This window comes from Sceloporus occidentalis, unplaced genomic scaffold (assembly GCF_023333645.1).
Source record: "Sceloporus occidentalis isolate IW3139 unplaced genomic scaffold, rSceOcc1.0.p SCAF_2, whole genome shotgun sequence".
Lineage (NCBI taxonomy): Eukaryota > Metazoa > Chordata > Lepidosauria > Squamata > Phrynosomatidae > Sceloporus > Sceloporus occidentalis.
In genome coordinates, this window is record NW_028316982.1 from 193,634,821 (window position 1) to 193,658,076 (window position 23,256).

The window sequence follows — 23,256 nt, forward strand, 5'->3', positions numbered from 1 at the left end:
CTACAAGTACTTGCATACCTTCAGCATCCACCCTGAACACATCACTAGACCTATAGTCTACAGCCAAGCCCTCCAATACAATCGCATCTGCTCAGATCCACAAGACAGGGGTGCCAAACACAAGGAATTACAACAAACATTCCTCAATGTTAAACTCCTATCCTCCTGTCTGTGCCTAGCTTCCACTCCACAAAATCCATCTGAGGAAGTAGACTGAAGTCTACAGAATCTCATGCTACCAACTTCTTTCTTTCAGTTAGTCTCAAAGGTGCTACAAAATCTCTACGTACTGATTCTATAGAGTAGCATGGCTATATCTTTGAATTCAGCCACAAATATGTAAGATTAAAATGTCACAAGTGATGAATGGATATATCATTTTCAGGGAGGATAAGGTCAGTCACTATTTAGTGAGGGCATTATTTTCTGTTTAAAATCAGCAGATATTATAATAGCAGCAGTGTTGACATCATTAGTAAATTTGAGCAATTTATTTTAAAAATGTTAAAATATATGAACTGCAGTAGGTTACTGAGTGGGTTTTACAGACATCTCTCTCACAGTAAGTAAAACTTTTAATCAATATCTTCCTGTAAAGTTACAAGAGGAAAGTTAGCGATTTTCAAATTCAATCCTATTTTTATTGTTGCAAGACAAAAATACATAACTATCTATGAATTTATCAGCAGACCTTTCTAGTAATAGTGGTTCATTTTCATATTAGTGATACTTTGGCTTATTTCTTTTATCTCTTCAGTTTTTTTAAAGCCTTTCCTTTAATTCTGTCCTTTCTACGCCTTTCCTTTTCTTTCTCTTCTTAAAGAATTCTCCTTCAAGTTCTGATAGGAAATGGACCTATTTAAATGTCCCAGAAGCAGATGGTGATACAGTAAGTTCACTTGTTTTTCTGACACACTTATGGGTTCTTTTTTGTTGCTGTTCCCCCCCCTCTATATAAAATATATTCATCTTAATTGGTATTAATTGTCTCATTAAAAGTGTAAGATCAGTAAAGAGGTTTCCCCCAGACATAATTATCTTAGCCTTAAAAATGGACAGTGAACTCCTAGTAAAATTATGGGATTCCAACAGTCCTGATTGTGAGATACTGGAGGTAGTGTAAGGGGAATACAGATGACAGGGAAATGAGAACTGGTTTAGGACTGATCAGCCTAATATTGACATTAGGAAAAACTCAACACATATTAACCACTCATTCTATTAGCAAATAAAAATGCATTGACTACTAGGACCCATGAATTTATCAAAAGTAAGTCCAGTAAGACTAACCTTATCTCCTTTGATAATTACTAGTCCAATAAATCATGGGGAAGCATGGGTCTAGTATGTTTTGATTTTAACAAAGTATTGGACTGTGGACTTTTTCATACGGGAAGTTTACTATGTGTAAATCGTCAGGAAATCATCAGAAATCATGGGAAACCCTGTGTGGTCAAGCATGGCTCTCAAGCTATCTTGAGAGGCCAAACCTGTTTATATATTTAAATGGTAGCTAACACAAAAGGAACAAAATCTGGAACAGCTGCAAAAAAGCTGGCTTACACCCCCCACATGCTTCTCCCGTGAGTAAATCGTCATGGAGGCATTGGCGCTTTCGTGTCCTGTCAGTAAAGTGCTCTTGGAGCTGCCATTTGGTAATAATAGAAGATCCCGTTGAACTATTCTGCTTTACGGGTGAGCTCCAATGCCTCCATGACAATTTAGTTATGGGAGAAGTGCGCAAGGGTGTGAACACAGATCATGGGTTTCCCACGATTTCTTACAATTTACACATGGTAAGCCTCCTTGCATACCCTTGCTGACAAGATGGTGAAAGATAGCTTGTGCAATACTACTTGCTGGGTAGACTCACAGTTGATTGAACAGCCATATGCTTACTGTTCACTTCCTCCACTCTGGTGTGATGACAAACTACAATCCCCAGAATTCTGTAGCTTTGAGCCATGATGGTAAAAGTGGTGTCAAACCAGATTATTTATGCAGTGCAGATGCAGTCTTAATGAGTTTCCATGGCTGAGCAGGATTTGAATCCTGGTCTCCCTGAACCCTAGTCTAACACACAAGACAGTACAACACATTTGTTTCCACAGTAGATGATATGCTTCGTACCATATTCACAAAACTGAATGCTTGAATACTTGGAAGTGAATACTCTCTTTAGATTGTAGCTTCTGTCGTCAGTAAGAGTTGACTGTACTGGGATAAATGGACCAGCGGTATGATACAATATATATCACCTTCCTATTTTCTGTAGTATAATGCCTAATGTGTTCATTCTGTTTATCTTTATTCATGTCTTTCAAAGGCAAAGGGAATTATCAGTTATTTTAACATTAATGGTATTAGAAATCTGGCTCTTAAAAGATATGACTCAGTTTGATGGACTTCCTTCTTCTTTTTCTTTGTTCTTTTTTTCAGACTAGCATTAATAGTATGATGAGTGTATATAGCGAAACTGGGGACTATGGTAACGTGAAGATCAGTGGTGAAATTTGTCTCCAAATTAGCTACAGCTATAAAACAGGTGCCCTCAATATTCTTGTAAAAAAATGCAAGAATTTGGCCATAGCGGATGAAAAGAAGCAAAGAACAGATCCGTAAGCAAAAAAGGATTCTTCTTTAACCTTCTATTTATTTTTGTCATTTTAGTCATATTTTCTTTGTAAGACAGTACATCCACAAATATCCACATATTCACTTACTTCCTGAGTCTCTGGCAAGGTGAACATCAGTAGCCTGCACAGGCTTCCAGATGTGACTGTGGTTTGCAGAAGATGAGGAACAGCAGAAATCTCTACCTTTTCCTTATTTTTTACAAACCTCACTTGGAGTGAGATAAGATTCTGATATCTCCCAGCCTGTTTACCTGCAAGATGACTTAAGTAGTGCATTTTCTCATTGTGCAGCAGATTGGCAGAGTTAAGGAGAAGGAAGAGTTTCTCCAAGTCCATTATTCCACACACTGCAGTGAAAGTTAGAGAGAACTCTGTAGTAGTTCTGAAAATCAATGGTTTGTTTATATGTGAATGAGCCATGGTGAAGTTTTTGCTTACACACTTCCTTCCTTCCCTTGCCTCTTACTTTTAAATCCATAAGGAGGAGATTGAAAACCTTAGCTTCCAACTTTAAGGTACACACAGTTCCCTGTAAAGTTGTTTCTGATTTATGGTGATGCTAATGCAAACCTATCACAGGGTTTTCTGGGGCTGAGTGTGCGTGACTCACCCAAGATCACCAGTGGGTTTCCATGGCCAAGTGAGGAATCAAACCCTGATCTCAAGAATCTCAGTGCTCAAACCACTACACCATTCTCTCTCTATAGATAGATAGATATAGATATATAATTAGCCAATGCTTTGATTTCCAGAATGAATATAATTTCATTGTTCAATTATTTCATGAGCATGAAATGAAGGAAGTACAAAGGATATTTTGTTTGTGGTTTTCATGGCATCACTTAGGATTGTGAGACGTAATTCAGTTTTCACCATGTTGATAAACCTGTGTCATTCAGGCTGCAAATGTAGGGCTTATATGACTGAATGCTGTTCTGTACATAAACACACACACACATATACAGTGCTCCCTCCACATTCGCTAGGGTTAGGGTTGAAGACTCCCGTGAATGTGGAAAAACGGCAAAAGAAAACACCTCTCTAGGAATATCCAGGTCCTCCAATGCAACTCTTTGGTCAACATCTGCCAGATGTTGATCATAGAATCATACTGGAGGACCTACAAATGCCTAGAGAAGTGTTTTCTCAAGGAACCTCTAGGTTCTACCACACAACTCTGTGGTCAGCTTCTGGTAGAGTTTCTCTGGAGGATCTAGAGATTCCTAGAGAGAACATATTAATCAAAACCACAAATAATCAAATCCGCAAAAGTCAAAGCTGCAAATGTGGAGGGCTAACTGTACATATATACATTTTTCCACATAGAAAATGGGTGTGCCCAGGAGAAATTAGGTTAGAAAAAGTCTTCTTCCCTGTACAGGGATTTTTTATTAAAAATATGAAAGATCAGTCATGTAAACATTCACCTGGACTCTGAAATAGTGCAGCCTATACAAATGTTAATCATCTCAGGGAGAACAGGGCCTACACTGCAATACATGAGAGAGAGAATAAAACTGTTCTGCTTTCTCATGCATCACAAATTGCTCATTTTGTTTCTAGGATTACTGCCATGCTGTAAGCATTTCCTGTGTGTGTGCAGCATTGGGGCATTTTCTAGATTCTGTTAATGATTTACTACTTTCATTATAGCTATGTCAAAGCATACCTTCTGCCGGACAAGTCTCGCCAAAGCAAGCGCAAGACAAAAATCAAAAGCAACACCACTAATCCAGAATTCAGTGACATACTGAAGGTGAGATCTAGGAGTGAATCATAAAACACACTTCTTCCTTCCTTTTGTGATCTGATTTAGTAGCAAATGAAACACTGCTTTGAAAAATGAAAGATTGTTGAGTTAAAATAGTTGTCATCCTTGTTACATGGAGATGGGGGTGCAGAGGGCCAATCAGTGATTTAGAGAAGGAATTACTGTTTTTCTGTTCAGACTCCCCTGTGCTCTTTGTCCTTCCCTTCCTCACACTCTTTTTTGGACAACTTATTTTCCTTCCTTTTTAGGCAGTGAGCTGTCAAGAATTGGGTTGATTTTTATGACTTTTTCTACAAAATACCCATTAGACTGGGTATTTGGATTTATGCTGGATCTAATAGATATTACAGTATCCCATTTCCTAACATTTCTGTGTGTAGCTTTCAGAGATTCATTTTTCATTCCCTTGTGATGGAAATCCTGGAAAAATCTTAATTCTTTATTATAGTCAAGGTGCCCAATATCAGAATTTTGGGAGAACTCTTTCATTATTCTTTGGTTTTATTCTTTAATAAAAACAATAACAACAACAACAACAACAAAAATCCACAACATGAATCCAGCCACAGCTGAAGTGTTGGGTTTCAGGAGGAAGGCTTGAAGCCCTTGAGAACTTCTTTTGTATTCTGTCAGTTTGGAAATCCACTCATGGGTGCCTTTCCAATCATGTTGCTTCATAGAGCTGAAGCATAGGGATAGGCACATCTGCCATCATGCAATTGGATGTGGACTGCTGCAGCTCTCCCTGGGGAAACTGGAAGGCACCAGAGGCAGTATGTAGCCATGGGCCAAGTGATTCTCATTCCTGCCCTGCCCCAGAGTTTTCTGGTGCTTTACAACATTCTTAGCCTTACTTTAAAGAAAGAGTAACCTTCTAGACTCCATGATCCAAAGAATGATTTTTCAAAAATACATGTCAGAAATGAAGGAGCAAAGTCATAAATATTTTATCTTAATTTTTGTAGAATTCAACATTACTTTTTGCTTTTCCTTCTTTTTTCCTTTTTTAAAAGAAAAACGAAGAATCAGTTTCATCATCTGCATAAATTACAATAACAAAATATTTTTTTTAAAAAAAGAAGCTCCATCTGTGGAAATAGTAATTTGATACAGAAACAGGCAGCAGCAAGAAAAATAGGCTTTCAAGAAGAGACTTGCATTGTATAAATCTCTCTTAGAAGAGCCTTCACTGACTGATTAGGTCTGTCCTAGCAGAGAGGGAAAATGTTTCTTTTGTACTTTGTTTATCAGCTGTTTGCACCTTCCTTAGTGAAAGGTTCTAAGAGCTCCAGTCCTCTCAGTTTATGGGGCATTAAATCCTTGCCATGCAAATGTGTTCCTCTTTGTCCTTTGTTATTTGATAGTATGTCATCAGCCATACACAGCTCGAGACTCGAACCCTACAGCTTTCTGTCTGGCATTATGACAGATTTGGGCATAATAGCTTTCTTGGAGAAGTGGAGATACCTTTGGACTCCTGGAACTTTGAAAATCAAGCAGATGAGTGGTTTTTGCTTCAGCCCAAGGTAAAGATGTCTCAGTTCACTGGTACCTGGACTAAATGTTTAGGTTTTACATGGAGCAACTTGTTTTATGTGAGAGATGTGCTTTATGAATTTCAGCTTGAACTTGCCTGTTAACTAGAAGATAAATATTTGCAAATAGTAGGCTGTTGGGAAGAAGAACAGAGAAATCACTGCAGTATTGGGTCATTGTCTCTGTGTGTTGCTGTGTGTGTAGTTAGCCATTGCAAGAGACACAGTTTAGAAGTACTTTGGGTCTGGCACAGTAAGGCTATTCAGGTTGAAATAAAATCAATTGCTGCAAATCAAGAGCAGTTGAGGATGTGTTATGTGTACCATGCTATCATTGGAATAGCACTAAATGTCTCTCAAGCTGCCTGAGCAAGCCAGCTTTTTTGCAGCTGTTCCAGATTTTGTTTCTCTTGTGCTTGCTACCATTTAAATGTATAAACAGGTTTGGCCTCTCAAGATAGCTTGAGAGCCATGCTTGACCACACAGGGTTTGCCATGTCTTCTCTGACACTTTTTGCCACATTCTGCAGGTTTTGAACTTCTACAGTTCAGATTTATCTAATCTCTGCACAATGGAAGCATGACCACAATGCTTTTTTGTTATTTCATAGGCAGAGGTTATACCTTGACATCGAATTTAATGACTATTTAGTAGCCTGTAGAAAGTCAGAGTCTAGAGTTTCAACAAGAGGCCCACATTGTAACTGGGCAGTGTTATTGTGTACATGTAACTTCCCTATGCTGCCAGGAGGAAAAAGTTCAAGGAGGAAGGAAACAGCTGTGCAAGGCCAAAAACCACTCATCTTCCATTGTGCTGACAGACCATAGAAAGTAGTGATTTGTAGGCTATTGATCTTCATCAACCACCCACTCACAACAGTCTAAATGATTTGTTTATACATTGTAAATAGCTAGAAGAAAAAGCTACATTAATTCCAACAAGACATTCTTCTGTTTGTTTCATTCTTTCAGAGGGAGCTTGCAGCTGACGCTGGCCTTCAGTATAAGGGAGAGCTGGTAGTTGTCTTAAGGTATATCCCCCCTGAGAGGAACCTAACACTTCCATTAGGAGAGATTCAAGGTATAATAAACATTGATCCCAGCATCCAGCACTGTTTTTCAATAGATAATTGAAATTTGCCATCTTGTACTGCAGACATAAGGCATAAAATTACTAGACTGTAGAAGATTGCAGTTGCTGAGTACTCAATTAGTTACCAATCTCAAAAGGAATTTCAAACCACAGATGGTTTTGTTTTTCTGAATGCTGAGGCCCCAGCTATACCCCTTGAGAGAGCGCATAGGATTCACCAGTTTTCCTAAATAAATCAAACCTGATTTATCAGCTGTCAGTTCTGCAGCCTTTTGTTATAATTTGATTTTGTTGTTGGCTGAGGAGGCTTGACATTTTCATTGTACACAGAATATTACAGAAACGTGCTAATAATATCTACATAAAATAGAGAAGCATCTTTTATATAAAAAGGTGCATATACATTTTTGGGGAAGTATCCCATTTTGTACATGAACTGTTGTTGATTTTATTCAAATGTTGAAGTCTTCATTATGCCCTACACTATTACTGGTTTTGTTACAATTTATCTCTTTCTCATCCATCTTCAGTCTTCACATACAGGTTTCTAAGCCTTTGTATGGTTTAGTTTGTTCGGAGCTCCAGTTCTGTCCCCTTTTCAGGGTTTTTGTCTAGCCTCTTTTTATTAATTCTTTTTAAAATGTATGTCCTTAAACCGCTGTACTATCAGCCACTTTTTAGAAGTAGTTAACATTGAGCTTCTTGGTAAGTGTCAAACTATCCCCCTTTTTGGGAAACGACATTATATTTATTGGAATGTATTTGGGCACATCAGCCTTTTTACAGGAAGATACACTATGTTTATGAAGGTGAGAAAGTAAGGGGAAAGAACAAAGCTTTAGTTGTGAATGAGTGACCAGTTCTGAAGGATGTGTGATTTGGGTGGAGGAAACCCTTTTATGAACAAGAGACAAAACGTATGTATGTGGTGCATACATTTTTCTGGTCCCCGACAAGAATGTTGTGTGAGATATGGGTATCCATTTGGGTAAGATGTGAGAGACATGCAGATGGGTATGCAGTATATACAAGTCTGTAATGCAGAATACATAAGGAATTAAAGTTTGACAACACATTGTTGATATTGGTAAATATTTACTTGTCATGATTTTATTCAAGGCAAGAAGAGTTATAAGAAAGGAAAGAAGTCAAACTCACAGTTACCATCAGGTGGTATATTAGAAGTTGTCATCAAGGAAGCCAAGAATTTAATGGCTGTGAAGTCAGGAGGAACCTCTGATACATTTGTGAAAGGGTAATTTCTTACATCTTGTTTTTTGCTTAAAATGCTAGTGGATGTTGGATATTTTTGCACTGAATTATTTATTGACCTCCACTGCCACCACAATATCTACTAAAACTGTTAAGATCTTGTTTACTCTTGATTAGTTATTACTGTTATTACTTAGTACTCTTGATTAGTCCCCAATGAAAACTCCTTTACTGGTTATATGAAGTTGCTTTTCATGGGTTTTGTTTGTTAGTTGGTTGGTTTTTGCACCAATAGGTATCACTGTACTGTTATATACACTGCACTTGATTTGCCATTCATGTGGTTCTAAAAAATATTTTTGGAGCTCTTTGTAGGCTGCTTGGATTGTTCTTGTCTATAATATTTTAGTATTAATCTAAAAAACTGGCTACCTTTATTACTCACACCTAGTCCAAGAAATTGATGTATCCCGCACGTGGCATAAAAAAACCCTGCTGGGTGCAGGTTCTTTTTAGGCTTCCTGGAGGCCATGCCATTTGTCTGCTGCGGCCTTCATCTGGGGCAGAAGGGGCTTTCTTCCAGTCTGTATCCCCCCCCCCTTAGTTCTTAAGATAGGTCGCCTAAAAAGATTGATTGAGACATGAATATTGATCCAATATCTTCTAAAGTGACAGTATCACACAATGTTGCCTTTGAGCCATGCTGTTGCACCTCTGAAGTGCTGTTAGAGTGCATCTTTTCATTGATGGGAAAACCCATCAATAAGTATCCCATTGTGCTGCCACCTGAATACTCCACAGGTGCAATACGTTACTCCTGCAGCAGTCCTGATACGGGATAGTCATGGGGTGTCTGTCTCCTCCTTTCCCCCTCTCCCCCCTACCCCACCCTGTATTCCCAAACAGGCTGTTCTCCCACCCCCACCCCCCACATACACTTTCTTTCATTTTCTTTCTTTCTTTCTTTCTTTCTTTCTTTCTTTCTTTCTTTCTTTTTCTTTTCTTTTCTTTTCTTTTCTTTTCTAAATTATATTCACATAACTTCAGAATTGCATTACAGCATTAAAAACATCCTGGATAGGGCGTGGAACATGAAGGCAAGTAAAGGGTGAATGCAAAAGAACTGGACCATTGATGACACAAAAAGCCCCTATTCCACTGTTGAATTGATATGGAATACTAAAAACTCCCAACCCAGAATGTTTCCATTCTCTTTCAATAATGTGATTGTGGCAAAACTGAGGTGAGCCCAAGGCTTGTGTAAGAAAGTCTTTACTGAGTAGTTTGCTGTCTTTTTTAAAAAAAATTACAAACACACCTCTCTCATCAGTAATTAGTTGATCTATTATAGTCAGCAGTCATAGTTGCTACACGTCTTCCACCCATCATAGACTAGTTTGCTGTCTTGGTCTGTCTTGCTGACTAGTTTCCTGCTCCTTATATATTTATGTAATTATTTGTCTCAATATTTGTAACTTGTCAAAAAAAATTCATATGCACCTTATTAACTAGTTTTGCTAGAGTCTGTGCTCCTCTTATTCTCAATTTAGACAAGACACCCTTTTATTTAAAGGATGCCTTCTTGTTTTTAAAAGCTCCAGTCCTTTATAGTTTATAATTCCATAGAAAAGAGTATAAGTTGAACTGTAAGACTTATTACCATGAGGGGTTCTGGTATTTATTTCACTGCTGCATGTTATGTAATGGAGAGCGGAGCAACCTGATTATCAACAGCACCAAACTATCTGAGACTGACTTTTGGGACCTTTCCTCTAATCCACGTATTGCTATCTTAGGAAACTGAGTGTTGTGTTTATAGTGGCATTGTGGTTTTTTCAGACTTCTGTATTGGGAATGTGTATTTTACCAACAAATTGCCAGGATGAGTCAGGGAATGATTTTTACAGTGAGAAATTTGTCACCAAGGGTGAGATTAGAGCAAGATAATTGGGTTGTGAACTTAAGTGCTATTTTTGCCTGCATAGCATGCTTTTCTTTGTCAGTAGAATGTGTTGTCCTAATATTTTCTTATCTCCCGCCATGTATTAATCTCGTATCATTAGGCTATTTGTAGTTATAACCTGTGACATTCATTACAAAACATAATCTCCTCATGTATTTTTCCTATTCTGTTTTAGGTACCTGCTTCCAGACAACAACAAAGCATCCAAACACAAAACCCATGTAATAAAAAAGAGTGTTAATCCCCACTGGAATCATACTTTCACTTTTAGTGGCTTGAATCCGAGAGATATACACAATGTATGTGTAGAACTCACTGTCTGGGACAAGGAGTCCCTTTCCAGCAATATCTTCCTGGGAGGTGTTCGCTTGAGTACTGGAAGTGGTAAGAGTAGTAATATGACTTGGCAGGAGTTGTTGCTTTCCTTTGCTTTGTGTTACTGCTTTTTCCAACTGTAAGGATTAATTCCTCCAAGATTTTTTTATTGCAGCTGGTGCTTTTTTTATTTTTTTCTATATGATGTTTTATTCTATTGTTATATTGGCTTTAACCATTTTATTGTAAGCTGCTTTCCAAAGGCTTGTCCTAAAAAGTAGAGTAACAAGAATAAATAGATTATAGAAATCTGAAACCAACTTGAAACTTTGTTTTACTAGTCATTAGAGTTTGGAAGTACTGCAAAGAAATTCTGCTCAAAGATTTATGCCTTCTACTATTACTTTTTTGGCAAATTTTTGGTATACAAAGCAGGCTACTTATCTGCCTGAGATCTGCCTCCCAGTGATGCAAATCATGATTCCATGCAGTTTTTATTTTTACTTCCTATAATGCACATGCAAGGGTGGGTTTACATTACGGATGGACAACTACACTGTAGTGAAGGACTTTTGATCATGTCCTTGTTCCTACCATGATCAAAACTGACATAAAAGTAGTTCTAGTTTTGGCTTTAGTTAGAAAAACGACAATTTTTCATGTTTTTTCTTTGGTTTACAGTATGTTGGAGGTATGGGGAATGGGGAAATTGCCGTGTTTTCATGATGGTTTGAGGGGTAGATTTGGGTAATTTTAAAAAACTGTAGGTTAGGGAACTGAAAGAGTCTTGTCATATAGGAGCCCAGGACCTGATATGTGCCTTAGGCCAGAATTCCCAACCCCTTGTTTACAGAAGCTGGAATAATGAATAATTGTGCTGATTGTTTCATGCTTCTGGTATTGATGGAGGAACTTGTCACTGCTAGTGGATCAAGTATCATTTTTTACACCAGAATTCACAGGAAGCAGAAACAGAAATAACACTTCTGCCTCATTGAGTCTTTGTAACTTGAAAGACTGCTTAAAAATTCCTGTTTTAGGTTTTATTTATAAAGTTAAATATGAATCAGCTATAGTTTTCAAGCAATTTCTAAACAAAAATGATTTATTCTTTGTCATACCATCTTTGCATGAGCTAAATGCAAGAGATATTTTTAAAATTTAAAACAAAGGTCAACTTATTTCAAGTTAAATGTTTCCTATTTTGTCACTCTCAAAAGTAGAGGCAAATCCTAAAGGCCAGCCTGAATGTAAAAGGGCACTCTGCCCTTTTAGAACCTGTTTCTGCAGAAGTTGCAAACATAAATACAAAATACACATTTTCATTAATAATTTTAAATGTACTTGTTTTGTCTTTAATCAAAAAGTGAGAGCAAATTAAACATTGAGTGCACGAGACTTAGAGCATTGCCATTCTCAGAATGTATTTGCTACTTTTCATATTATTTATTTTAATTTTTATTTTTGATCCTGTTTTCCCCCTTTAATAGAAAGTGCACTTTTTTAGTAGCTGGTCCTAAGTGCATTGTAGATTAATAATGGTTTTCTTTTTCTGTTAATGAAAAGAAAAATAATAGGTTTCAAATGTTATAGAATGGAATATACAGTACTTGGTATTTTTTTCTAATTGGAACAATACGTTAATCATCACCATTTTACAATTTACAGGTTTAAGTAATGGAAAAGAAGCGGACTGGATGGATTCTCAAGGGGAAGAGCAGCTTCTTTGGCAAAGAATGATTGATTGTCCTGGAGATTCTGTGGAAGGTGTTTTAATGCTGAGATCTAGCATGGGAAAACGCAGACTCTAAGAGAAATGCTATTTGGACAGGATTTACTCCAGGTATCTAGCCAGTTACACAATAGTGTCATGGAGGCTGATCTACAGTGGAGCACCTTCTGTAATAATTTGCACATGTAAAATAGAAAAGACAAAGACTCTTCTTCAACATAGACTTTAAAGCTTCTGCAATGAACTATAAAAGCATTTAGCACTTTCTTCCATACATATTTTACCACTGTTCTGGCTTGCCTAGCAGAATTTGGCAAAGCCACTTCAGAGACTGGATTTCCCAGGTACGATTCAGTAGCTGGAATAAGACCCTCTAAAATCCTCTACAGAATATAATTTCATTTTTTAAGTTAAGATTATTTTAACATGTATTTTCGCAGAAAAAGTGTGATTAATAAATTGGTTACAAAGCTAAGAGGTGAGGTGGCTTTTGGATTGCAGGCAAGCTGCAATTACAATTACTTCTTGCAGTAATTATTTCCAACTTCCATGTCCCAGCTTCTGCAGCCTCATTTCTATGAATGGTTCCCAGTCGTGGGCTTACTAATGAGCAATTCAAGAATCTCCATTTACCAACTCACAAGCAAAACTGCTATGTGAGAGGTTTTTACAGACCAGCTGACATTGCCAAAATAGAAATGACAAGAGTCCCCTAAATATCATCAGTGGTACAGTGCATCGACAAAATTTCTGCACATGTTATAAAAGCATAGGTTGCAAGCTACCAAACAAATCAGATAACGAAGTAGTTGCTGTTGTGTTACAATATCTTATTCTGATGATCTATCTGTGTTATTTGCCTTCAGGTTGTTTCCGACTTATGGCAACCCTGAGGAGAACTTATCACAGGGTTTTCTTGGCATGTTTCTTCACAGCGGGTTTGCCATTGCTATCCTCTGAGGCTGAGAGAGTGTGACTTGGCCAAGGTCACCCAATGTGTTTTGAAAAGCATGTCTGAGTGGGGATTCAAACCCTGCTTTCCAGAGTTAAACCACTACACCACGCTTCCTCGCTAATGATAGCTAAGTTTAATTCATTAGATGACTGCAACTAAGATCCCACATTGCCCAGCACCGCATATGGTTCCCCACTCATCACCCCGCTCCCCGAGACATACAGTTTTGTTGCGGTATCCCTCCTTCACCATCATTCTGTGGCTGGGGGAGAGCAGAGTGTGGATGGGAGAAACCAGAGAATTATTTGATTAGATTCCATAGAAAGATGTAGACTGATAACTTTTGCCGAGATCTGCCAGAATCTCAGGGTGTATGTACACTGTAGAAATAATGCAGTTTTACACCATTTTAAGTGCCGAAGCTCTATCTTACAGAAATCTTGGGCTGGTCAGGAGGGCTTTCATAGCAAAACTGTGTTTGGTAACTTCAGATGAGGCAAGAAAACACAAGCCCTCACTAAATAAAAAAAGATACATGCAGGTATAAGATGGATTTATGCTTGCATTTATCATGAACAGGATGCCAGCCTTTATGTAATTGGACAGGAAGAAAGGGTTCGTGTTTTTCCTAGATGGTTGTAAAGTATTGCGCAAACAATATCATCTCTGCCCTAAGACAGGGTCACGTAGTGTCTGTCTAGCTCTTTCAGAATTCTGAAGATAAGAGATTCTCCAACCTCACTGTAGATTATTAAACTGCACTAAGAGTTGATTTTCCTAATAATTTAACTAAGTGTACCTCCTGATTATATGAAATTATGGATGGAGTGAACAAATAAATCCTTATAGTAAATCCTTTTTAAGCACTTGAAAACTAATAATATCACTATCACCATCCCCATCTCCTTCCCAGATTGTCCCTTCAAATCTCTATTCATAAACCTCTGATTTAGGCATGAGAAGAAACAGTGCATAGTATTAATCTTGTTATGCATTTATTACCACCATGCTCTTTTGTCACTGGAATTCAAACAGCCTGTAGACACAGTAACCTGAGGTGGCACACTGCCTTAAGGATTCAAAAGGTGTGTTCTGTTTTTTACTCAAGGAGGAGTAAACTTCCATGGAAGTTAATTTTCTTACTTGTACCCTGAAGTCTATTCTGAAGTCCTTGTGCCTACAAGCTGTTCACAGCAATAGCCAATAAGGTATTTTCCTATCAAACAGACTAGTCCTTTCAGTCAGATGTTATTGATGCTACACTAGATTTTGCCACTCAAGCCACCCACAGAGTGGTGAATCACAGTTGTAGCAGAGACAGGGTAGTGTCTCAGTGGTTCTTAAAGCACTGTCTTGTTTCAGATAAACAGCAAATGGCCAGATGCCTTTGCTCCTCAAGAAAAGCCCAAGTTCCTGTTTGCACCTGTGAAACTAAAGCCAACTCCCCTAAAAATAAACATTAGCCACTGTGAGACTTGGGATACTATTCATATTGGTAGGCTTTATACATTTGTGAAATCTTACACTGTGTCTACAATTGGGCTTTCTAGCTCAGCACAGGCTGTTCCAGCTGGCAGGAGCTCTCAAATGTCTTAAGAAGAGGCCTTGTCCCAATTGAGCTACCCAGGAGGGTTGTTTGGCTTAGTTTGATTTGGCTTACACTGGATATGCCAGTGTAAAAGCTACTTCTCAGTTAAAGCCCTCTTCCACAGACATCTCGATACTTGAACTTTCATTTATGCATTTGTTACTAAATACCATGTTAACTCCCAGACACAAGTAACTGTCTTTAGCACTCTTGAGGCAAGGGGAACATGGCCATAACTTCAAACCACACTACTAAGCATGAGATGTGTTTGTAGTCGCATTGTAGCAAGTCCTTTAGGGACTAAATTTAGCCAGCACCACCCATATAGCCTGCAGAACTACTATACTGAGCCATTTACCACCCTTCAGAACTACTGAGAGCCACTGAACAGTCCTGTTTCTGGATACTGGTGCCTGGTGGAGTGGGAAGAATCACAGAAGCATCTGGATATGCCCTCATAACTAGACACAAAGCAATTACATCAACCTCTGAGGTCCACCAGGATCCTCTGGAAGTCTAATCTGTTGTTGTAAAAGCTCTGTGTCTATCTACAGGGACATAACCAGATGCTTCTACAACCTTGGTCTCTTTGTCCAGATTGAGCAGCTATTGGATAGATTTGGGTAGGCAGCTTTGCTTATTGTGGAGGGAGGCAGGGGGTAATACCAACCTTCATAGCAGTCAAAAAGACTTAAACGTGTATGCTGCTAACAGGATGCCAGCCCATAGTAACTTAAGTGATATAACCTTGCACAAATGGTTACTCTAGATGTTCATTAAAATGGCCAGCACCAAGGTGATATGCTCATGATATGAGGACCCTTAGAAATGAATCAACTATAGTTTAACTAACTATCACTAACTTACATGGTCCAAATTTGTCAAGTATCTGTATGATTTTTAAAGACGCTCTTTGAAAATATTATGTTATTTCTAAAGAACACAGCCAAAGAGAAGCAATATGAAAAACAAAGGCGGGAGGGAGACACCAGAAAATCAGGGTTAATGAACATGCACAGACCTGTTTGCAACAATGAGCGGCAGCTGTCCCCATCAACAATAGTTTTTATAAATTTCTGAAATTCATACAATGGTAAAAAGGTAGTTATTGTGCTGTACTATTGTCATTTTTGAGACAAACCCAACCTGGATTATTTGCAAATATTTACAATGGCTGGAATTCATGAGTCCAGTTACAAATGAGGTAACCCAGAGTGTTATGTATTCATAACTGATTTGTATTCATAACCCATGTATATTCAATAGTGTAAGGAATATGTGGAAATTGTAAAAGTCTCTCAGTCCTAACATACTAGGCGGCAAATACTGTGAGTGATAGGGGTCTGTTCTCCTGTTAATAAAAGCACAGTAAATAGATGTTTCCACTCCATTTTCATCAGCGATCTCTGATACAAGGAGGAATTGCAACAATAATTCTGCTTTCTTGTGTGTGTGTTTCGGGAAGGGGGCGGACATCAATCTACTGAACCCTGATTGACAGGAAAAACAAACCCTCATCACTTGGAGTAGTTGCTGCCCAGCGTCAGGATATTGGGTGGGGTGGGCCATGCCTCTACTTAGTATATGTAACTAAGTATTTGGTGTAGAATCTCAGTTTAAGAAATCAAAGGAATAATTTGGGGAGAATTCCATAGATATACTGGAACTGATACTGTTGGATTCAGACTTTATGATTTAGAGTAGAGTAGACTGTTTTAAATCAATGGGATGTTAATCATTCCCATTCAGAATGATCTTCTCCAAGTATGACTAACCTATAGATTCAGTTCTGCATTCCAGTAGACTGAAGTCATAAAAGCTTTTGGCTTTGTCCATCTTTATTTAATATATAATGTGGTAAAATACAGCATGTAAATTAGACTGCTTCTGTGAAGCAGGTTTTTAGTGCAGGGAACTGCATTAGCAAATGGAAAAGGAAGAACAGTGATTCAGGAACAGCACATCAGTAGCTTGGGACCACTTCAGTGTTCACAATGTGCTCATTATATTTATATCCTGAAATTCATGCTGCAAATGGCCTTGGTGAAAATGGACCCTCTGTGATACCAGCTACTACCCAGAAGTGCAGGGTTGTTGATTGTGCATGTGCACAGCACCAACATGAAATTGATAAATCTGTTCTCTCCCGTTCCCCCTTTTATCCTTCTTTAAACAAATATGAAAGACCAGTGAAGAATCATTTGCCTGTTCAGTTGCCTTTTTATAAACTTAAAGCCTAATTTTCCATTACTGGGTTTAAAAATTCAGTGTTAAATTTTGAAATTGGTAGTATTCAAAAAATATACAAAGGCTTTGTTTTGCTGTTGAAAATGGGAGAAAATGGTGGATCCTATACCTACTTGCCGTGGAGGAAAACCCATTAAGTGCATTCGAGCTTATTTCTAAGTAGATATTCTAGTAATATGAAGCCTCGGGGCTGTAAAGAAGGTAAAAGCTAAACACTACCCATCCATTCTCCTCAAAGCATCCCCCCCCCCCCAGAAAACATAGGTTATTTAAAATGTTTAAGATAAAGTGCTCAAGTACTGCCCCAAAAAAGTTTCTAAAAACCATGTAAGAGAAAGTCCTTTGTGTGAGAGACTATGTACAGTATCAGATCATTACAATTCCTGATCTTCTCTTAATTGGCTTTATGGCAGTAACTATCTTCTGTCTGCTTGATGCTATTAAGAATTTGGGGTGACAAAATTTTCTTCTGCTAGTTGATGGTATCTGCTGTTTCTATTGGGGGTTTTGCCTGCTCCAAAAGACAGACAAAACCAAAGAATTTTTTTTTTAATAGTTTGGGTGAACCTTGAAGCTCTGTTTCTAACAAAAATAAAATCAAGTTCCATTTATATTTATAATTCTGAATAAACTCTACTTTTAATATATCAATTTTATGCCAAATTTTATGCCAAACCAGTATGTGTGTGTGTGTATATGTGTGTGTGTGTGTGTATATGTGTGTGTGTGTGTGTGTGTGTGTGTGTGTGTATATATATATATATATATATATATATAATGCATTTTAGTTTCCAAAATACAAAAGTGATTTTCAATTTGTAAAGGGTGCTACTATTGTATTGTTCAGTTTTTCTGTTAATTTCCATTTTCCCCAGCTTCAAAATTTCACATTTCTAGACATGTATAAAGAGTGCACCAGAAGTTACATATGTGCTTCTTCTCAGTTTTGTAACAACTAGTGAATTTTGAATATCTGGGGTGTGTATGGCATTTAAAGATAGATCCCCTCAATCACACAGGGCAAGGCATACTCTTAAGGCATTGATGGACACCTGTGGCTTTTCTGATGTGTATCGCCCCGATCAGCACAGCTAACGGTGAGGAGTTGCATTCGAAGATAATCTGGAGCACCACAATGAGGATGACTGAGCTTGTATTAATTGTCCAAGGGGCTCTCTAGCATTATGTGGACTAATTGCCTTCTTCCCTCTGATGATGTAGCCAAGTATCAACTTCAGATTTTTAAAAAGGTATGGGGTTGTTTTCTTCCCATATTTCATTCCTAAAGGAGGAGGCTGATTAGCACAATTCATATGTAGCAATAAATTATATTGGCTGTATGCATTGTCTACTGTCCTGTCTAGTCTTGAGATGGATTGAAAAGTTATATTAGAAGAAATATCAGTAACAACAAAAATCTGTATGACCAACATGGCTGCAGAAGAAACTTGTGTTTTATTTTTATTAACAAAATGATTTGAGTGTCTGTGCTAAATAAAATCAGATGTCTTTCTAATGTATTTAATTCTGTTATGGCTGTGCATTTGGAAAAGGCTGGACAGGGAGAGTATCAAAGGATAATGTAATGCAGTTTCATTTTAAGTTGTACCAAAAATCAGATAGGACCTTTTTTCCCACTGCCTCCCCCAAGCTTGTTTTGTTTTCCTCTGTATTTGGATGCTCCTTGTGGAACAACATCTAGATTAATTTATAGTTATGGTAAAGTAAGGTCTTGCTTTGCGTACAATTAAATCTTTTTGCCATGTAAATATTTCAATACTCGTCTCAGAAGAATGTGTAAACTTGGAAACCTTGATGATACAATTTCTAGACCAGATACCGGCAATACACTTTGTTTTTCAAATAAAACATTTCACTTTTAACAAAAAAAAATTATGTAGGGATTGGGGGACACATGGCTCTTCAGACTGCATCCCTCATTTGTTAGCTGTGCTCCTGAGGGCTAATGCTGTTCAACATCTTCAGGAGGGCCATACATTTCCTTCCTTAACCAAAATGTCTGAGGATAGGTACAACCTACCTGCTGAGCATACATCTAGGTCACTGATTATGAAAGCCCTGCTGGACCAGAGGGCCCCTCTAGTGCAGTAGCTCATTTCTTACAGGAACAAGCCGGGTGCCCCATGAGCTTTATAAAAGATGAATTTATGTAGACACACCTCATTTTATATCAGCCTTCCCTCCTCCCATCTCCCAGGTGATGATTTGTGTGTAGTAGAGCAGCACTGCAAAAAAGCCATCTAGACAGATGAAATGTGTTACGTTTTGATTGTCAAGCTTTTCTAACAGTTGTCAAGCCAACTCGGCAACATTCAAGTGAAGGATTTTTCTTGCTCCTACTTTCTGGAAGCTGATGTTTCACTTTACACTACACTAGGGGTTTATAGAAAATGACAAGGTATAGTAGTCTGGAAGTGAGTGTTGCTGGCAGAGGCTAAAAAAAACCTAGCTCAGCAGACCAAATAGATTTTTGAGATGTAGCTTCTAGCATGCTCTGTCTACTCATTTACATGAGAAAAGGTGACAAACCTAAATTGCTTCAGGAAAGGGGAATGCATTTCTCCTGTTAAATACTGGGGCTGTATCTACATTTATGTGCATGCTACTGAGGACCTTATCACATGTGGGGGGGGGGGGGGGGTTGCAGCTCAGATCCGCAGTCACTCCTGTTCTAGCAATGCAAAGTGTGATGTTTTTCCACACCAGATCCAGAGTCACTCCTGTCTAGCAATGCGAATTACGGTAAAAACATGATGTTTTACCACACCTGGTTGCCTTTCTGTTGTCCTTCCGAACTGAGGGGGAAGCGAAGTCAGGTCAATTCCAAGCAAGTCACGTGATGCGGATTCAAGCAAAGGGGAGTGAGTGCACATTGCATTACCACACCGGAGGGTTCAACGATTCGAATATGGACCCATGAGGAGAAGGGGTTGGGGGCGGGGCTCCCTCTTTCCCTTCCTTTTCGCGGGTGCTGGCGCTGGTGCTGCCTCCTCCTCCTCCCTTCCTTCCCATGGGTGTCAGGCACTCACAGGGAGGAAGGGACAGGGGGGGCTGCCTCCTCCTCCTCCCTTCCGGGGCATTTGCAGTGGAGTACCAGAGCAGTAGCAAAGCTGCATTCCACACCAGACCAATTTTCAGTGCAATCGAAGGGAGCTTGGAAGCAAATTTTCTGCAGTCCTTTTTTTTTACTGGTTTTACCAAAATGAGGGGTCACTTCGGAAACACTGCTGAAGCATCTCGCTTCCCATAGAAATCAATGGTGTCTGATAACACAGTCACTTTACGACATGAAACTGCATCGTTGGAAGTGCAGTCACCTCGGAGATGAGCCTGAACTGACCCAGAAAACCACCAGAAAGCCCCGTGTGATATACTCCTGAGTGGGAAAAAGCAGCTTCTGTAGCCCCTGAAAATGCTACACAAGAATGTCTGTGACACTACTGATGGGGGTATAGGGGTAAAAGGGATTTCAAAAATTAGGCAGAAGCAGCTTTAGTAAGCTCAACCCTTTGTCCATGGAAGACATATTCTCAATCCAGCCATCATAAATTAGACAAGTTGATTGCCTAGAGTGGAGGTATATTTTCTTTTTCATGCAAAAGCAGTAACATTATTGGTCCAGAAAATCTGTTTATAACTTTAAATCCAGGATGTGGACCCTCTTGCCCTGAAGATGGTTTGGCCTACAAATTCCATGATCACTCATCATTGCCCACACCAGCTGTGCCTCTTGAGGATTTGAAATCCAAAACATCTGGAGGATGAAAGCCCTGATCTGCACTCTACCTTGTCCATAAAAAGTGATATACTGACAAGCCTTTATTCTGCCTTTCAGACAGATAATAAAGTTTTCTGCTGATAAAAAATGTTATGTTTTGCCACTTTCCTTAGCAGTAGCCAATGCTATTTATTTTATACCTAAATAAGTGAGGCTAGAACAATAAAAATGCAAAACAATATTTTTATTAATAAAAGATCTGTAAAAAGAAAAAAACATTTACACATGAACTAATGTTTGAAGTTATTCTGAAAATTCTTAAGGCAATTCAACACCTTCAACAAGGCTTTTCACAGAAGGAAATAAATCTCCTAAAATAAAGGGCCCCTATATGTAAATAAAAAAGTTTTCACAACATACATATTTTAAAATGAGATCTGTACAACAGTAATTTCCATACTTCCAGGCTCTGCATAGCACCAGTAAAATTTAGGCAGCAAAAGTACTGGCATGTGGATGGCTGGAATACAGAATCAAGGACAAGACTGGCCCGATTCTGCTTGTAATTTCATCTCTTCTTTTCTCAGAGGGAAAGTGTCAATGAGAGCAAAGAGCTCAGCAGGAGTGGCTGGGAAAGGATATCGCTCTTTGTCCACACCATGTTTGTCAACTATAACCATGTTAAAGTTATAGTGAGGAATACGAAGTAACAGCCTGAGGATGGGAAAAAAGAAATAGATTTGTTTGTGTCTAATGAAACAGCACAATACATACAGCAGGACTGTTATCCCCACCACCACTGATTTCTTACATTATTTACCTTTAATGAATTTGTCAACATAAAAGAAGAAATCTACCCACCCACCCCGGCCGCCTTTTTGGATATGGAATAAAAGAAAAGAGAGGTTAAGCTGTAACAAGCCATCTAGATTTCAGTGTCTAATATTGACAATCAATATTTTTAAACACGTTGTTAAGAAATTATATTATTTTTTTAGAATTTACAAGGAAAACAACAAACTACAGGAGTTTTGCCCACCGGTTACTTTTATATGGGAAGCAGATCGATGTTATGTGCCACAGAAACTTTAAGTATACAATACCATACTGGCCAAGCTCACACATCACAACAAGCCAGAATTCCTTTTGTTTCCTGATTACTACTACTTATAACAAGAGCATCCAAACAAATCATAGTCCATGGTATAGTTAATATGAGATCCCAGCTTGGCAATAGCTCTCTCTGGCTTGTTTCTCCCCCATCAAACCACAGAAATAGCCCTAGAATAAACCAGAGAAACAACTCATGGTTTAACAGGTGAAAAAAAAGCCACGGAGAAAGCTGTTGCAAGGTTCAAATGTCACACTAAACAAATCTGTAGGCTGGCACCTTGTTCGTAACTTATGACTGGATAACTCCAACTTACACCATCATATGGCATTTTGGGGCTGTTGTGCTGATCCAACTTTGCATAATGACTCCACCGCCCCAAATCCCACCTTTCAGCTGCAGAAGGTAAAAGACCCCTAGAGGGTCTTGTTCTGTGTCTAGCTACAGGGACATTGCTGGACACTTTCCCACCAGTTGCTACTCTCCACTACTCAGTAAATGGCTATGGAGAGCAGGGTCCTGGAGCTAAAAGGTGGACTGGGGGTTGGCAAGGCAGGCATAGTGTAATTCTGAATGCGGGGCTATTACACTACACCATGATGCAGGATCTCAACTCTAGATGGTTGATGTGAGGAGTTGTTGTAAATGAGAGCCAGAACTCTGGCTGGTTAACACCAAGATGAGTTCCTGCAGAAGCCTGGCTTATTCCCTATGCTTGGGCATAGATACACAGATTAAGCTGGGGGATATGGCCAATAACCAGACTATAGGTAGCTAAGAATTCCATTCCCTTCTGACTGGTTATGTACTTGCATATAAGGAAAATGAAAACAGGCCTTGTGTGGCACAATTGTACAGAGAAAAGGGTTCAGGCATTTCCTTTGCAGGGAGTAAGGGTAGGGTTGTGCTCAACACTACTGTTAGTGTGCCACTTACAGCCTTTTACAGATATGAAGACAAGATACTCAATTTTGGGAGGAAGGAGGTGACCACTTTATCTTGTGTAGTCCAATTGAGACACTAATGGGCAATTATAAGGGTGCAGTTCCTACTATTAAATAAGTTTTAATTTACCTGAGTTGCAAAGCAAGGGCAGGAGGCATCAGTCTTAATCCTATTCTTCCCACCTGTGCTGGATAGACTCCAACCAATTCAATCACTGTAACATGACGGAGATCTAACCCACACAGTGCTGGCTGAAATAAATAAGATAAAAAATGGAAAAAGATGTCAAGGTAACTCATTTGTAACAGAAATCTTCTCTACAAAATTGTTGTATTTTGTGGTGTGGGAGAGAGATATTCTGTACATGTTGTTACTTTACAGTAGGCTTCATCCAAGACTGCATGTATTTCAGGG

At 38.6% G+C, this 23,256-nt stretch overlaps 2 protein-coding genes across 8 annotated transcripts in view; one reads left to right on the top strand and one right to left on the bottom strand.

Moving 5' to 3' along the window:
- The window catches only part of SYTL5 (synaptotagmin like 5), an 80,094-nt gene extending 61,527 nt beyond the window's left edge, over window positions 1-18,567 (top strand). Inside the window, exons 11-19 of one of the 4 annotated variants that reach the window (XM_089511825.1) lie at window positions 824-889; window positions 2,440-2,618; window positions 4,290-4,392; window positions 5,772-5,933; window positions 6,915-7,023; window positions 8,155-8,290; window positions 10,386-10,594; window positions 12,194-12,368; window positions 18,067-18,567. In XM_089511825.1, coding sequence (XP_089367951.1) covers window positions 824-889; window positions 2,440-2,618; window positions 4,290-4,392; window positions 5,772-5,933; window positions 6,915-7,023; window positions 8,155-8,290; window positions 10,386-10,594; window positions 12,194-12,336 — 1,107 coding nt within the window. In that variant the 3' untranslated portion in view covers window positions 12,337-12,368; window positions 18,067-18,567. Of the gene's footprint in view, window positions 1-823; window positions 890-2,439; window positions 2,619-4,289; window positions 4,393-5,771; window positions 5,934-6,914; window positions 7,024-8,154; window positions 8,291-9,307; window positions 9,491-10,385; window positions 10,595-12,193; window positions 17,767-18,066 lie in introns of those variants that run through there. The other 3 variants (XR_016280205.1, XM_089511827.1, XM_089511826.1) reach the window with 3 other exon arrangements.
- A 2,488-nt stretch (window positions 18,568-21,055) lies between these two features.
- The window catches only part of SRPX (sushi repeat containing protein X-linked), a 49,386-nt gene continuing 47,185 nt past the window's right edge, over window positions 21,056-23,256 (bottom strand). For all 4 annotated transcript variants that reach the window (XM_089508082.1, XM_089508081.1, XM_089508083.1 and 1 more), the window contains 2 exons: window positions 22,972-23,093; window positions 21,056-21,500 (listed from right to left, as the gene is read on the bottom strand). In XM_089508082.1, coding sequence (XP_089364208.1) covers window positions 21,320-21,500; window positions 22,972-23,093 — 303 coding nt within the window. In that variant the 3' untranslated portion in view covers window positions 21,056-21,319. The remainder of the gene's footprint in view (window positions 21,501-22,971; window positions 23,094-23,256) is intronic.